Below are 17,134 nucleotides of genomic sequence, written 5' to 3'. Positions count from 1 at the left end.
AAGGTGGATGCAAAGAAGATGTTTCCACTGATAGGGGAGACTAGAACTAGAGGGCATTATCTTAGAATCAGGGGTCGCCCATTTAAAACTGAGATGAGGAGGAATTTCTTCTCTCAGGGGGTTGTGAATCTGTGGAATTCGCTACCTCAGAGAACTGTGGAAGCTGGGTCATTGAATAAATTTAAGTCAGAGGTAGACAGTTTCTTAACTGATAAGGGAATAAGGGGTTATGGGGAGCCGGCAGCGGACCTGAGTCCATGATCGGATCAGCCATGATCGTATTAAATGGCGGAGCAGGCTCGAGGGGCCGTATGGCCGACTCCTGCTCCTATTTCTTATGTTCTTATGCCTCCATTAAAACCAGAAGAGTGCAGGTTGGGCTCAGGTTTGACATTTTAAAAATGTTAACATCCCACCCGACCCCAACCCACCTGTATTTTATGGTTGAAATTAACCCTATGTATTTTAAAAGTCCAGCAGAAACAATTCAGCTAACTTTTTGTAACTCAACTTTGGCGCATGCAACTTCGGGGTAGATTTCCCTCAGGATTTTCTCAATTTCCTGCCAGAACTTTCAGCACAAAATCGGCAGAAACCCGGAGAAAAAGAATAAATTGTCACTCATGCCTTTCTTTGGGGCTTTTGCTGATCTTCTGCCAAAGTTACCACACAAGATTCGGAAACTCCCACTGAAATTGCTGGCGATACTCTTTTAAATCTTAGTAGTCAAAGTAGACTTTGACACACTTGCTGAGAATTTCCATGGAGCTGCTCCTGTTTCTCTGCCGCAACTTCACCGGAATACCGGAGGAAACATCGTTATGTAAGTTTCTTGCCATTTGTACTCTTAGAATGCTGGGTGCAGGATTCTTGCATTCGGCCTCAGTGTCCAATTCTTAAAGATTGATAAAGGGCACCTCTCAGGAAGAAAAAACTGAAGAAGATCAAACATTATCAGAGCACTGCTTTACACAGGCCCTATTCATAAAATGCGAAAGGTTTGAAGAAATTGATCATGCAGCTTGCTGACCACTGTTTCCTCCCACTGGGAGTGCCTGAAGCCTGCCACAGAATTTCTTTCTCCCCAGATAGGAAAGACTCCCTAGCAGCAGCCAGAGATCCCCCATCCCACATTAAAAAGACCCTGAGCCTGGGGTTTGGAGAGCATCTCAGAGGCTAGCAGTAGTCACCGCCCCCCTCCCATCCCCTTTCACCGCAGATATTGGCCCAACTAAAAGTGAGCATGGCAAGTCCAGACCCTATTCTCAACACAGCTTTTTTTAGCATGAGTAAAGTACATCATAGAACCTCTTGACTATAAAGTGGTCTTGCATATTTTACATCACCTAGAAAGAAAGATATTCTGAAAGCTGACTTTGACAAAGCAGAGGTAGAGAATTGGGTGACATGTTAGAACATTTCTATTTCTATTTTTAACATATTAAAAGTTTTTTTTCTCCAATCTTATAGCATTCTTTATTCCGTGCTTTCTCCATCATATTGATCCCTTACTTTTCCCTCTAAAAAAACCAACCTCTTCCCATCGGTCACTATAACTCTCATACATACCTTTGTCACATCCAAACTCAATTATTTCAATGCTTTTCTGGCTGACTTTTTATTCTCCACTCTCCCTAAATATCTTCTCAACCAAAACTCTTCTGTTGATATTCTATTCTACACCAAATTCCACTCACCCATTGCCCTTGCCTTTTCTTACATACCTTGGCTTCCTGCCAGCCAGCACCTCAAATTTAAAGTTCTCATCATTCTGTTTAAATCCCTCCTTGGCCCCACACCTCCCTATCTCTTATCACATCCATTGTTTTAACTCTCATCCCAAACTAGCTGTTTCTTTGACTCTGGTTTCTTGTGCATCCCCGTCTCTTTACCCTACTATTAGTGGCAGTATCTCAGCTCCATGTTCTGGAATTACCTCCCTAATCCCCTCCAGCTACCTCTCCTCCTTCAAGACTCACCTTAAAACCCCTCTTCGACCACGCTTTTGATTATCTCTCCTTCTTTGGCTCAACATTGGTTTTATTTTCTCCTTACTGAGATGTTTATTTCACATCAAAGCCCAATGTAAATGAAAGTTGTTGCTGTTACTTGACCAGGAAGTCTTCCAAACAACTGTCTTGCCAGCTATTTTGTGCAGTTATGAAACTAGCTGCTAGGCTGTATGCAAGAATTGAGTCACTTTCTGATTTTCATATCTCAGAGAAACAACTTGTCCCTACTTGTCTCCACCCTTAGGAGGAGCAGCTAAATTTGAAAATTACTACATTGAGAACTGTGGTAAAGGACCTCATGCTAACACAGACATCCAAAGAGCAGTGAGGCACAAATCCACTAGCCCACTCAATCATTGATTTTTTTTTTAAACTCATACCAGTTTCAGTATAAATTTAATAACTTAGCTGCAGAATTTTTTTTTTACATTACTTGGTTTCTTAAACTTAAAAAATAAATTAACTGCATTCTCTCAAGACTCGTGATTTAGATAAATTGTTTGCACTGCCATGAGGCATCTCACAGACAGCTGTTTACTTTGCAAAAATACCATCTTGAATACGATATATAGATCTTTATATTTCCTTCATGCTGAAGCAATATTATTTTTCCAGAATCACAAAGCAATACGCTGGAAGCATGAGACTCAAGAACAAGTTGTTTGAAAAACAATTTGAAGGGAAAGGGTAGAGGGGGCTTTGGCAGAGATGTTGGAACGTTATTCGATCTTTACGTTTCAAAAATCTCAAGTTTAGTACACTAGTCAAACAATCTAGATGGTGCAATAAGGCCATATTGCAACATAAGAAAATATGTAATACAAACAAGTGTCATAGTGCATCAAGCACACGTCTTCCAAAATGCTTCAATTCATCTAACCACTGGATGTACAACTTCCAAGGAAATAACATTCTGTGAAGTTTATTTTTGATCTCCTAAAGTAATTAAATCCAGATATCAATCCAAGATTACTAATTCTGATCAACTGCATTCCACAGTAGACAGTCTAAGGGTCTCAAAAGGCCTAGAGGCATGATGTTCTGCAGAACATCTGATCGTCCAGGTCTGAACTTACGTAACCATCATTCTATTCTTAACAAAATATCTGTTCTACCAAATATTCTTGGGGTCTCTACTTCCTATACTTTTGAGAGCAAAACAATCTGAGATTTACTTAAAGGATTGACCACTTGCAATCATGTCCTCCAGTTATGTACACAGTTTAATTTACATATAGGTGGCTTCCCTAAAGTGCCAGCAAGTATAAAAGTTAAAATAAGAGTGCAATAAAGAGAATATAGGAGAAAAAGGAAATGGTGTCAAAATAGCTTGGGTAAAAGTTTTATTGTATTCAAATTTATGAAAAGCTTTATATTTTAGTTAAGTGAAGTTAATATTTAAATAATCAAACTACTCCTGGCATCTGAGCAGTTTTAGTGCTGTGGTATGGTTTGTCTCAGCACTTTGTTAGCTGAAAACATTTTTTTTTTAAATGGCCAACCTGGAGGGTGGAGATTCCTTGGAGAACTTGAGGTCTAAGGATTAAAGACTTGGATCATGTGTCTTCTCTATATTATATCACTCACAATCACAACAAAGTCAGCTTTTATAATAGTTGTTAGTGCATACATACTGTTGATAAAATACAGGAGTAGATCATTACCAATGAACCAGCACAACTGTGCATAATAAGAATGCTTTCTATTCATCAGTACTGAAGAGATGTCAACTAAAGGCATGTACTTCGACAATAATTGTGCTGATATACATCAGTTAATCAGGTACCAGCAAATTAACATGGCAAGTCAAATAAATACCTGGTTCAAATGTTACATCTGTGATTTACTATGTCAATCGAAGTAATTGTTCTGTTGTTACTGATTAACTATTATTTTGCAGTCCACCAACGCACTACTATCTGGGATAAACTAAGTTCTCTTTTCTGAGCCATAGAAAAATCTGGTTAATTCCAGAGAACATCAAAATCAATAAGTGCAGAAGTTACAAATTACTTCAATTCTTCCCTTCAAAATCTCTATATTCAAACATATACAAACAACAGTCAGAAGAATGGGGACTTTATTTTAAAAGCCATTTTTTTTGGAACCAGAAAAGTTATTTACTTACCATATCGATGGGGGCTCTGACCCTTCAATTTCTAAGTAATCATACTTTTCTTCGAGCTGAAAATCTGTAAAAATCAGTGAGATGGTATCGCCAAGCTCTGCAGCAATAGTCCAGGTGCAGTCTGCATTATTATAATACTCGCCAGGGAAGTTCGGACTGGAAATAATGCCACTGGATCCTTGAAGGGTTCCACCACATCCATCTTCAGCTGGTTGGGAAAAGAAAATAATTTGTTACTTTATAGTTCTGTCATACAACAACAACATGCATTTATATCTCGGGAGCCTCCTATCAACAAGAGCAGGCATTGACAACGAGATCCAACACTGCCTCCAGTGCACCAGTGCAGCCTTCGGCCGCCTGAGGAAAAGAATGTTTGAAGACCAGGCCCTCAAAACTGCCACAAAGCTCATGGTCTACAGGTCTGTAGTAATATCTGTCCTCCTGTATAGCTCAGAAACATGGACCATGTACAGTAGACACCTCATGTTGCTGGTGAAATACCACCAACGACTTCTCCGCAAGATCCTACAAATCTCCTGGGAGGACAGACGCACCAACACTAGTGTCCTCGACCAGGCCAACATTCCCAGCATCGAGGCACTGACCACACTTGATCCCGCTGGGCAAGCCACATAGTTCGCATGCCAGACACGAGACTCCCAAAGCAAGCGCTCTACTTGGAACTCCTTCACAGCAAACGAGCCAAAGGTGGGCAGCGGAAACATTACAAGGACAACCTCAAAGTCTCCCTGATAAAGTACAACATCCCCACTGACACCTGGGAGACCCTGGCCAAAGACTGCCCTAAGTGGAGGAAGCACATCCGGGAGGACGCTGAGCACCTTGAGTCTCGTAGCTGAGAGCGTGCAGAAATTAAGCGCAGGTAACGGAAAGAGCATGCGGCAAACCAGTCCCACCCACCCCTTCCCTCAATGGCTATCTGCCCCACCTGTGAGAGAGACTGTATTCTCGTATTGGACTGTACAGCCACCTAAGAACTCAGGTTAAGGGTGGAAGCAAGTCTTCCTCGATTCCGAGGGACTGCCTATGATGATGATGATGCATTTATATAGTGCTTTTAATGGAGTAAGACATCTCAAATCAGTTCACAGGAGTGTAATCAGACAAAGAAATTGAACCTGAGCCAAAGAAAGAGACTTAAGTACAAATGACCAAAAGCGTGATGAAAGAGGTAGGTTTTTTGAAGTGTCTTAAAGGAGGAGAGAGAGCTGGAGAGGTTTAGGGAGGGAATTCCAGAGTATTGTGTATGCGTGAATAACTGACAAACTGAGCCAGGGAAATGTAACTTAACTTAATTGTGCTTTTATACAACCCAAAATGGTGTCCCAAACCGGCATGAACCAGAATGAATACAGCAACTTTGAATAGCTCCTGCACGGTCCTAATGCCTGTACTGTGAGCTGTAACAAAAAAATGGAGTATGGACACAACATATTTCCCCCCTTTTTAAAACCACAGTCTATGTACAGACAAAGTCCTTGAGATAGCCAGGTCGTGGTCTGATACGCTGAAATCGGCTTGGAGCTTGCAGGTTTTCAGTTGGGAAACAGAACGGTGCCTCTGTCCTATCCTGCTTGTCTGTTGGCCTGTGAATTGGAAGCAGTCTCTGAGCGTTCCATCATTGAGCTCATAGGTGTGAGGGCTGAACTTTCCTCTGATCTGTTTTGGAAGCGAAAGTGAAGATGCGAGCTTATGACTACGGTTTCAGCGCTTAACTCTGACCCAATCTCCATTCGTCAGTTGGGATTTTTGAGTGTGTCGTTTTGTGTCAGTGTACGACTTCGCTTTTCAGTGCCATTCCGAAATCTGGGATGCAAGTGTGGTTATCTTCACGCTAGGTTTGGCTGGGGGTTTGAGAATGTCCAGTAGCCAGCGAAGATTCCACCCAATCATGAGCTCAGTGGGTGTCTTTCCCGTTAGCAAGTGCTTTGCCAAACGGTATGTGTGGAGAGTGGTTTGAACCGCTTTGTCGAATGTTTGGCCTGCTGTGAGTTTGGCTTTCAAACCCTCTTTGATGACACGGTTAAAACGCTCAACAGCTCCGTTGCTTTGAGGATTGTATTGAGCAGCAAGGCGATGCTCAATAGCATGATGTATGAGGAAATCGACAAACTGGTCGGACAGAAACTGTGGTCCATTGTCAGTGATTCTGATCTCTGGGAGGCCCCCCTTTGTGAACATATGCTGCAGAATAGTGATGATCGTTGATGAAATCACTGAACTTGTTGTAGCGATTTCTAGACTGTTGGAATGCAGGTCATGTACTACAACAACAAAATGTTGGTGCTGTGGAGCTGCTTCAAATGGACCGAAGATATCCAACTGAAGTTATTGCCATGGTCTTTGTGGCCATGGAATAGGCTTCATTGGCGCTGGTCGGATGTTTGTTGCTTTTTCGCTCAGACTACATGCATCGCAGCGTGAGATGAACCCCTCAATGTGAGTGTTAATCCCAGGCCACTATACTGAATCCCAACATCTCTGCTTCATGCGGACAATGCCAGGGTGTCCATCATGTGCCAATGAGAGAACACTCTGTTGAAGCGACTTGGGAATTACTGCTCTATCACCACGAGCTAGGCAACCATCGTTCCAAATGGAAAATTCATCAAGTCTGTGGCATGTTTTCAGCTCTTCCGAAATTTGCTTAGGCCACTCAGTCTGGAGGAAGTGACACACGTGCTGGAGTGTAACATCACACTGTGATTTGATTTTGAATTTGTCGCAGGAGACAAGGTTTCTGATGGATGCCCATGTGATGATCGGGTAAATTTCCTGTCATAGAGGTAGATGTGCCAGCATTCACATGCGTAGATGCAAGCGAGTGCTTAGCGTTCCCCATTGAGTATTTATGTTCTGCAGACGAGAACGTGCGAGAGGCGAAGGCGACTGGGCATTCCAGGCCGTCAATCCATTGCGAGACCACAGCACCCAAGGCGGTGACGTACGTAGTGGTATTTGGATCAAAGTGCGCAAGGATAGGAGTGGTTGTGATTTTCTCCTTAAGCGTGGTGAATACCTGAGCCTGGGAATCTGACCATTCCCAAGGGACATCCTTGCGCAGCAACTTGTGAAGTGGTTCGACAATGTGCGCGTAGTGCGGGACGAACTTCAGATAGAAGTTGCAAGTGCTGAGGAATGATGAAAGTTCTTTGACATTGGTAGCCTTCTGCATTCGTTGGATTGCATCAATGTTGTCAAGTGTCGGCTTGACACCTTGTGCTGTGACCTGTAGCCCAGAAAGTTTATTTCTCCAGCAGTGAATGTACATTTATCGGCATTTAGTATAACGTTACGTGTAGCAAGTCTAGCCATAACTGCGTGAAGTCGCTGGTCATGTTCTTCCATTGTCTGTCCATGGATGACGATAACATCCAGCAGATTGAGGGCTCCCTCTATGCCTGCTAGCATAGTAGTGACAATCTTCTGAAATGCACGGTGCAGAAGATAGTCCGTAGGGCATGTGTCGTGAATGCCCTGAGCGGTTTGCTGTCTTCCACTAGGGGTACTTGCAGTTAACTGCCGGGCATGTCGAGTTTCGTGAAGACTATTCAGCCGTGTAATTCTGAAGACAGTTCGTCAATGGTAGGAAGAGGGTACTTGTCGGGGATGATGGCCTTGTTGACTTCATTCAGGTCGATGCACAGGCCGATCTTCCCATTTTTACGCCAAGCATGACTAAGTTCGAGATCCAGGATGAGGAGTCGATGCTCTCAATGATTCCCTGAGATTCTGGTTGCTTTAATTCTGCGGATACTTGGTCGCGAACCGCGAATGGGAGACGGCGAAGTCGCTGCATAACCTATTTGACAGAAGGGTCAGCACGGGGACGATGGTAGAATTTTGTTGTCACTTCAAACCTTGTGAAGATTGAGTGATACTGCTTGTCAAAGTCCACCGTGTACACAGGTGTGCCGGTTGGATCGTAAACTTTGAACCCAAGCTTGTCAAAAAGGTCAACATACATGAGGCTTCATCCCTTCACGACATGGAAGGAAAAGTTCTCCAATGTTATGTCCTTGTAGTATATCATAGAAACATAGAAACATAGAAAATAGGTGCAGGAGTTGGCCATTCGGCCCTTCGAGCCTGCACCGCCATTCAATGAGTTCATGGCTGAACATGCAACTTCAGTACCCCATTCCTGCTTTCTCGCCATACCCCTTGATTTCCCCTAGTAGTAAGGACTACATCGAACTCCTTTTTGAATATATTTAGTGAATTGGCCTCAACAACTTTCTGTGGTAGAGAATTCCACAGGTTCACCACTCTCTGGGTGAAGAAGTTTCTCCTCATCTCGGTCCTAAATGGCTTACCCCTTATCCTTGGACTGTGACCCCTGGTTCTAGACTTCCCCAACATTGGGAACATTCTTCCTGCATCTAACCTGTCTAAACCCGTCAGAATTTTAAACGTTTCTATGAGAACCCCTCTCATTCTTCTGAACTCCAGTGAATACAAGCCCAGTTGATCCAGTCTTTCTTGATATGTCAGTCCCGCTATCCCGGGAATCAGTCTGGTGAACCTTCGCTGCACTCCCTCAATAGCAAGAATGTCCTTCCTCAAGTTAGGAGACCAAAACTGTACACAATACTCCAGGTGTGGCCTCACCAAGGCCCTGTACAACTGTAGCAACACCTCCCTGCCCCTGTACTCAAATTCCCTCGCTATGAAGGCCAACATGCCATTTGCTTTCTTAACTGCCTGCTGTACCTGCATGCCAACCTTCAATGACTGATGTACCATGACACCCAAGTCTCGTTGCACCTCCCCTTTTCCTAATTTGTCACCATTCAGATAATAGTCTGTCTCTCTGTTTTTACCACCAAAGTGGATAACCTCACATTTATCCACATTATACTTCATCTGCCATGCATTTGCCCACTCAGCTAACCTATCCAAGTCACTCTGCAGCCTCATAGCATCCTCCTCGCAGCTCACACTGCCACCCAACTTAGTGTCATCCGCAAATTTGGAGATACTACATTTAATCCCCTCGTCTAAATCATTAATGTACAATGTAAACAGCTGGGGCTGCAGCATAGAACCTTGCGGTACCCCACTAGTCACTGGCTGCCATTCTGAAAAGTACCCCTTTACTCCTACTCTTTGCTTCCTGTCTGACAACCAGTTCTCAATCCACGTCAGCACACTACCCCCAATCCCATGTGCTTTAACTTTGCACATTAATCTCTTGTGTGGGACCTTGTCAAAAGCCTTCTGAAAGTCCAAATATAGCACATGAACTGGTTCTCCCTTGTCCACTCTACTGGAAACATCCTCAAAAAATTCCAGAAGATTTGTCAAGCATGATTTCCCTTTCACAAATCCATGCTGACTTGGACCTATCATGTCACCTCTTTCCAAATGTGCTGCTATGACATCCTTAATAATTGATTCCATCATTTTACCCACTACTGATGTCAGGCTGACCGGTCTATAATTTCCTGTTTTCTCTCTCCCTCTTTTTTTAAAAAGTGGGATTACATTGGCTACCCTCCACGCGATAGGAACTGATCCAGAGTCAATGGAATGTTGGAAAATGACTGTCAATGCATCCGCTATTTCCAAGGCCACCTCCTTAAGTACTCTGGGATGCAGTCCATCAGGCCCTGGGGATTTATCGGCCTTCAATCCCATCAATTTCCCCAACACAATTTCCCGACTAATAAGGATTTCCCTCAGTTCCTCCTTCTTACTAGACCCTCTGACCTCTTTTATATCCGGAAGTTTCTTTGTGTCCTCCTTAGTAAATACCGAACCAAAGTACTTGTTCAATTGGTCTGCCATTTCTTTGTTCCCCGTTATGACTTCCCCTGATTCTGACTGCAGGGACCTACGTTTGTCTTTACTAACCTTTTTCTCTTTACATATCTATAGAAACTTTTGCAGTCCGTCTTAATGTTCCCTGCAAGCTTCCTCTCATACTCTATTTTTCTTGCCCGAATCAAACCCTTTGTTCTCCTCTGCTGAGTTCTAAATTTCTCCCAGTCCCCAGGTTCACTGCTATTTCTGGCCAATTTGTATGCCACTTCCTTGGCTTTAATACTATCCCTGATTTCCATTGATAGCCATGGTTGAGCCACCTTCCCTTTTTTATTTTTACGTCAGACAGGGATGTACAATTGTTGTAGTTCATCCATGCGGTCTCTAAATGTCTGCCATTGCCCATCCACTGTCAACCCCTTAAGTATCATTCGCCAATCCATCCCAGCCAATTCACGCCTCATACCTTCAAAGTTAGCCTTCTTTAAGTTCTGGACCATGGTCTCTGAATTAACTGTTTCATTCTCCATCCTAATGTAGAATTCCACCATATTATGGTCACTCTTCCCCAAGGGGCCTCGCATAATGAGATTGCTAATTAATCCTCTCTCATTACACAACAGCCAGTCTAAGATGGCCTCCCCCCTAGTTGGTTCCTCGACATATTGGTCTAGAAAACCATCCCTTATGCACTCCAGGAAATCCTCCTCCACCGTATTGCTTCCAGTTTGGTTAACCCAATCTATATGCATATTAAAGTCACCCATGATAACTGCTGCACCTTTATTGCATGCACCCCTAATTTCCTGTTTGATGCCCTCCCCAACATCACTACTACTGTTTGGAGGTCTGTACACAACTCTCACTAACGTTTTTTGCCCTTTGGTGTTCTGCAGCTCTACCCATATAGATTCCACATCATCCAAGCTAATGTCCTTCCTAACTATTGCATTAATCTCCTCTTTAACCTGCAATGCTACCCCACCTCCTTTTCCTTTTATTCTATCCTTCCTGAATGTTGAATAGCCATGGATGTTGAGTTCCCAGCCCTGATCATCCTGGAGCCACATCTCTGTAATCCCAATCACATCATATTTGTTAACATCTATTTGCACAGTTAATTCATCTACTTTATTACGGATACTCCTTGCATTAAGATAGATATGACCGCAAGTACCTCAATTTTGGAGTCGGGGTAAGCATGTAGAGTGGAAGTTGTGGGCTGCATTGACAGTGCGTGAAGTGGGTTTTGTACACAGCCTCGCTCAATATGGAGACTTTGGCTCCAAGGTCAATGAGGAGGCAAATGGGCCCGCCGTCATTGTTTACTTCATAGTACTTGAATTTGCCTGAAATGATGTACGAAATGTCATTAATGGTGTAAACCATACTGGGTTCATCTCTATCCGGGTTGTCCACCTGTCGAATATGTGCAATAAGCGACAGACACTAGCAAAATAGTTCATTTTACCACATGCAGAGCATTTCTTCCCACGTGCAGGGCAGTTAGGATTCTTTGCTGAGTGTGATTTGTCCCCACAGTTAAGGCAGTGGAAATTAGGCCTGCGATCCATAGTGGGTGGCTTATTACTAGCCCTGGGTCTCTGCTGTGATTTCCACTTTGGACGAATGCCTTGCACATGGGCTGTCGCTGCAGTCTGCTGCACAGAGGGAGCAGAGGATCTGAACACTTTTGAATCGGAAAGTGCTGATTCGATTTGGATCGCCAAATTAGTTGCTTTGTCTAATGTCAATTTATCATCCTCCATTAGCAAGCGTTCCTGAATGCAGGGGATCATTGTATTCTTAATCTTTTGATCCCTGATCATTTCCTCTGGAAATGCTCCAAAGTTACAAGTAGCGGCCAGTTCAGTTAATGTAATGATGTACTGTTTGATTGGTTCACCGTTCCCTTGCCTCCTTTGACGGATTTGGTATCTCTCCATCATGATACTTTTCTTTGGCCCAAAATAGTTCTCTAGCCTTAGGACTCTGTGTCTTCGATTTGGTGAAAGATGCATTGCTCTTCGGTGCCGAGGCAGTGGATAAGTATTGCATGGTGGCAAGCTGGTGTTACGTTGTCGTCGTCTAACCCACTCGCCGTGATGTATGTAGAAAAACGTTTTATCCATATCGGCCATGAAATTGGAGGGTCCCCAGGTGTGGAGTGGAAAGGCGGGGGGGGGAGGAATTTAATTTGAATCATCCTCTTCGCCAAATTATGTTGTGTACGTGTGACTAACTAACAAACTGATCTCGGAGAAATGCAACTTAATTTAACTGTGCTTTTATACAACCCAAAATGGTGTCCTAAACCGGCATGAATCAGAATAAATACAATAACTGTGAATAGCTCCCACAAGATCCTTATGCCGGTACTGTGAGCTGTAATAAACAAATAGAGTATCAACACAATACGGAGCTTGAGATGTAGACAACTAATGCCATGGCCATGGGCAATGGCTAAGGAGGGATTTGAACACAAAGATAAGAATTTTAAAATGGAGGCATTGGTAGACAGGGAGCTAATGTAGGTCAATGAGCACAGGGGTGATGAGTGAATGCGACTCGTTATTAGTTAGGATATGGGCAGCAGAGTTCTGGATGAGTTCAGGTTCATGGAGAGTGGAAGATGGGAGGCAAAATCAGAAAAACAAATGCAAAAGGTCATATTGAACGATGGGGACTTTAATCTTCATACAGATTGGACAAATCAAATTTGCAAAGATAGTTTGGAGGACAAGTTCATGGAATGCATTCGGAACAGTTTCCGAGAACAATACGTCATGGAACCAACCACGGAACAGGCTATTTTAGATCATGTATTGTGTGATGAGACAGGGTCAATTAGCAATCGCAGAGTAAAGGAACATCTGAGGCAGAGTGATCATAATACGATAGAATTTCATATTACGTTTGAGAGTGACTTGACTAAGTGCGAAACTAGAGTCTTAAACTTAAAAAAAGCCAATTACATAGGTATGAAGGGTGAGTTGGCTAAGGTAGATTGGAAAAAAAGATTAAAAGTTTTTGCAGTAGATAAGCAGCGGCTAGCATTTAAAGAAATATTTCATAATTTCAACAGAAATACATTCCATTGAGAAACAAAAACTACACAGGAAAAGTGATCCATCCATGGCTAACTAAAGGTTGTGAGTTCAAGTCCCACTCCAGGGACTTGAGCACATGAATCTAGGCTGACACTCCAGTGCAGTGCTGAGGGAATGCTGCACTGTCGGCGGTGCTATCTTTCAGATGAGACGTTAAACTGAGGCCCCATCTGCTGTCTCAGGTTGACTTAGAAGATCTCATGGCAATATTTCGAAGAAGAGCAGGGTAGATATCCCTCGTGTCCTGGCCAATATTTATCCCTCAATCAACATAACAAAAATAGATTATCTGGTCATTGTCACATTGCTGTTTGTTGGAGTTTGCTTTGTGCAAAATTGGCTGCCGCGTTTCCCACACTACACTTCAAAAAGTACTTTATTAGCTGTAAAGCACTTTGAGACGTCCGGTGGTCATGAAAGGCACTATATAAATACACGTCTTTCTCTCTTTCTCTCTCTCTCTCTCTCTCTTGTTTCTTTATTTCTTTTAGTATGAGATTGAAAGATGAAGCTTATAATGTTGTGAACAATAATAGTAAGCCTGAGAATTGGGAAAGTTTCAGAAGCCAGCAAAGGATGACCAAAAAATTGATAAAAAAGGGAAAAGATAGACTGTGAGCAAAAACTAGCAAGAAATATAAAAACAGAATGTAAAAGCTTATACAAGTATGTAAAAAGGAAGAGAGTAGCAAAAGTAATCATTGGTCCCTTCGAGGCTGAGGCAGCAGAAATTATGATGGAGGAAATGGCAGAAACATTAAACAAATATTCGGTATCTGTCCTCACAGTTGAAGACGCAAAAAGCATACCTAAAATGGTGGCGAACCAATGAACTAATGAGGGTGAGGAACTGAATGTAATTCATATAAGTAGAGAAAAAAGTGCTAGAAAACTAATGGGACATTGTCCTTTATTGCAAGGGGAATGGAGTATAAGAGTAAGTGTTGCTACATTTGTACTGGGTCTTTGACAGTTTTGGTCTTATCTAAGGAAGGATATACTTGCCTTGGAGGCGGTGCAACACAGGTTCACTAGATTGATTCCTAGGATGAGAGGGCTGTCTTATGGTGAGAGATTGTGTAGAATGGGCCTATATTCTCTTGAGTTTACAAGAATGAGAGGTGATCTCATTGAAACATACAAGATTCTGAAGGGAATTGACAGGGTAGATGCTGAGAGGTTGTTTCCTCGGCTGGAGTGTCTAGAACTTGGGGGCACTGTCTCAGGATATGGGATAGGCCATTTAAGACAGAGATGAGGAGGAATTTATTCACTCAGAGGGTTGTGAATCTTTGGAATTCTCTATCCCAGAGGACTGTGGATGCTGAGTCTCTGAATATATTCAAGGCTGAGATAGAAAGATTTTTGGAGTCTAAGGGAATCAAGGGATATGGAGACCAGGCGGGAAAGTGTGGTTGAGGTCAATGATCAGCCATGATCTTACTGAATGGCGGAACTCCTGCTCTTATTTCTTATTTTCATATATTCTTAAAAGCAAATCTTGATCATGACCTGCAAAATATGCTTCCAATGTATGTACTCGGAATGTGATTTTCCTGCAGGCGGTATGTTTAGCGTATGATTTTCAATGGGTTCATCTGGTGTCTGCTGCCGAAAACAATTTTCTACTTGGCACGCAAATTGGTGCAAATGGCTAACTGCTCACATGGAGGATACCTTCACCTTCTGAGCTGAGCAGGTAGGGCCATTGGTGCCGAAATTACCCTCCACCCCATTAATTAGAATTATTTGGTGAATTACCGCTCCAATCAAAGGGGCGGGGAATAGAGAGAAAATGCCCTCTTTTTTTCTGAAAAATCATTGGAGCAGTGTTTGGGGCGACAGAGGGATGAAAGCGAGTTGGGAGCGGAGCGGAAGGTGGGCAGCTTCATCAGCGCCGCGCTGACACTTAGCAACATGGGGGGATGCTGCAAGGCCTACTTGGCACTCACGTGGCCACCAGGGAGGGCTTCGGCCAGACCAGTGGGCCGGTATCCAAGAGGGTGTGCCAGGCTGCCTGCTGGCAGATCCGCCGAACCTGTGGCCACCATTCTCGAGTCGATTGCAGAGTTGGCCGGCAATTAAAATAAAATGGCGGCCGTGGCGGTGCGCCTTCCCCTTTAAGCCGCCGCCAAGCCAATGGCAGGTTACCGCCGTGCGAAACTGTCGGGGGCACCAACAAGCAGCAAATCAATTATTTGACGGAAATGTTGCTTCCGGGCAGGGACCAGGTAGTGCATGCTCTAATGACATTGTTAAGTATCGAATAACTGCACGAGGCTAAGTATGGTGAATAGTTCAGGCATGACCTTACTCCAGTTTATTTATTCTCAAAGCCCAGATTCAACCTGGCTGCCAACATTATATACACGGCTTGCACGTATCTGTCAGTGACCATTAGGACTCCGACAGTCGCACCCTCCGATGGCAGGTAAAACCCAGTTAACATACATAACATCATCCCCCCCAAAGTCCTTGGTACAGGTTGTATTTACAAGTTGAGATGGTCTGGGGCCTTCCACTCCCTGGTTGATCTTCTCAGTTCAAACCCACACTTGGGCGAGTTAGTAGGACCATTTGTGCATTGCGGAGCAGTCGGTCTGTCAGGACTGTCGGAGATGGTAGGTTCGTCTTCGTGAATGACACAAGGGTCAACTGATGGTTGGATGTGTGTTGGTTGGTCGATGATGATGTCATCTTCAATTTGTCTGTGAATCGCAGTTTGGTTTGGTCGATGTACCTCTTGCACGTTTGGCCATTTAACAGTTTCACTACAAACACTCTGCTCCCCTCCTTGGCCAAAACCGTGCCAGCAACCTACTTTAGACCATGACCATAATTCAGGACAAACACAGGGTCATGAACAGCAATGTCATGTGATACGGCCACGCAAGCATGGTACCATTGCTGCCATTGCCTTCTGGTTTCGACATGATCATTGAGATCTATGTGTACAAGGGAGAGCCTGGTTTTGAGGCCTCTCTTCATTAACAGCTCGGCAGGAGGGACCCCGGTGAGCGAGTGGGGTCTTGTCCGGTAACTGAGCAGAATGCGGGACAAGCGTGTCTGTAGGGAGCCGTGAGCCACGCGGTTTAGGCTCTGCTTAATGGTTTGGGCAGCCCGCTCCACTTGATTGTTAGAAGCAGGTTTGAAAGGGGCAGACCTGACATGTTTGATGCCATTTTGGGTCATAAACTCGACGAACTCGAAACTGGTGAAACACGGTCCGTTTTCGCTGACAAGGACGTCGGGCGGGCCATGGGTGGGGAACATGGCCCGGAGGCTTTCAATAGTGGCTGTGGATGTGCTGGATGACATGATTATGCATTCAATCCATTTGGAGTAAGCATCCACTACCACTAAAACCATTTTGCCGAGAAAGGGGCTGGCAAAGTCTATGTGGATCCTTGACCACGGTTTGGATGGCCATGACCACAGACTCAGCGGAGCCTCCACAGGTGCTGTACTCAGTTGCATGCAAGTGTTGCACTGATGTACGCATGACTCCAAGTCTGAGTTAATGCCGGGCCACCAAATGTGACACCTGGCAATGGCCTTCATCATGACAATGCCTGGGTGGGTACTGTGTAAATCTCGCACAAAAGTTTCCCTGCCTTTTTTTGGCATAACAACACAACTTCCCCATAACAGATAATCAGACTGAATAGACAATTCATCTTTGCGGCGGCTATAAGGCTTAATTTCATCCTTCATTTCCCTGGGAATGGCAGACCAATTTCCATTTAGGACACACCTTTTTATGCTTGACAGTACAGCACCCGGCTGGTCCAGGTCCTAATTTGGCGAGCCGTGATGGGTGACCCCTTGCTCTCGAAGGCACCTGTGATCAGCAGCAAGTCTGCGGGCTACGGCATTTCCACCCCGGTTGTGGGCAATGGTAGCTGGCTAAGCGCACCAGCACAGTTTTCAGTGCCTGGTCTGTGGTGGATGACATAATCATAAGCGGATAATGGCAGTGCCCATCTTTGGATGCGGGACAAGGCACTGGTGTTTATACCTTTGCTCTCAGAAAACAATGAAATGAGTGGCTTGTGGTCTGTTTCAAGCTCAAACATGTATTGGTGCATTTTCCT

The 17,134-nt window shown here is 44.0% G+C and overlaps 1 protein-coding gene across 1 annotated transcript in view; it reads right to left on the bottom strand.

Moving 5' to 3' along the window:
* The window catches only part of csmd3b (CUB and Sushi multiple domains 3b), a 3,002,015-nt gene that overhangs the window by 1,611,773 nt on the left and 1,373,108 nt on the right, over positions 1 to 17,134 (bottom strand). Inside the window, exon 5 of the mRNA XM_070874966.1 lies at positions 4,141 to 4,348. Coding sequence (XP_070731067.1) covers positions 4,141 to 4,348 — 208 coding nt within the window. The remainder of the gene's footprint in view (positions 1 to 4,140; positions 4,349 to 17,134) is intronic.

The sequence above is a fragment of the Pristiophorus japonicus genome, chromosome 1, assembly GCF_044704955.1.
Source record: "Pristiophorus japonicus isolate sPriJap1 chromosome 1, sPriJap1.hap1, whole genome shotgun sequence".
NCBI lineage: Eukaryota > Metazoa > Chordata > Chondrichthyes > Pristiophoridae > Pristiophorus > Pristiophorus japonicus.
This window is presented reverse-complemented; position numbering and strand designations above follow the sequence as displayed.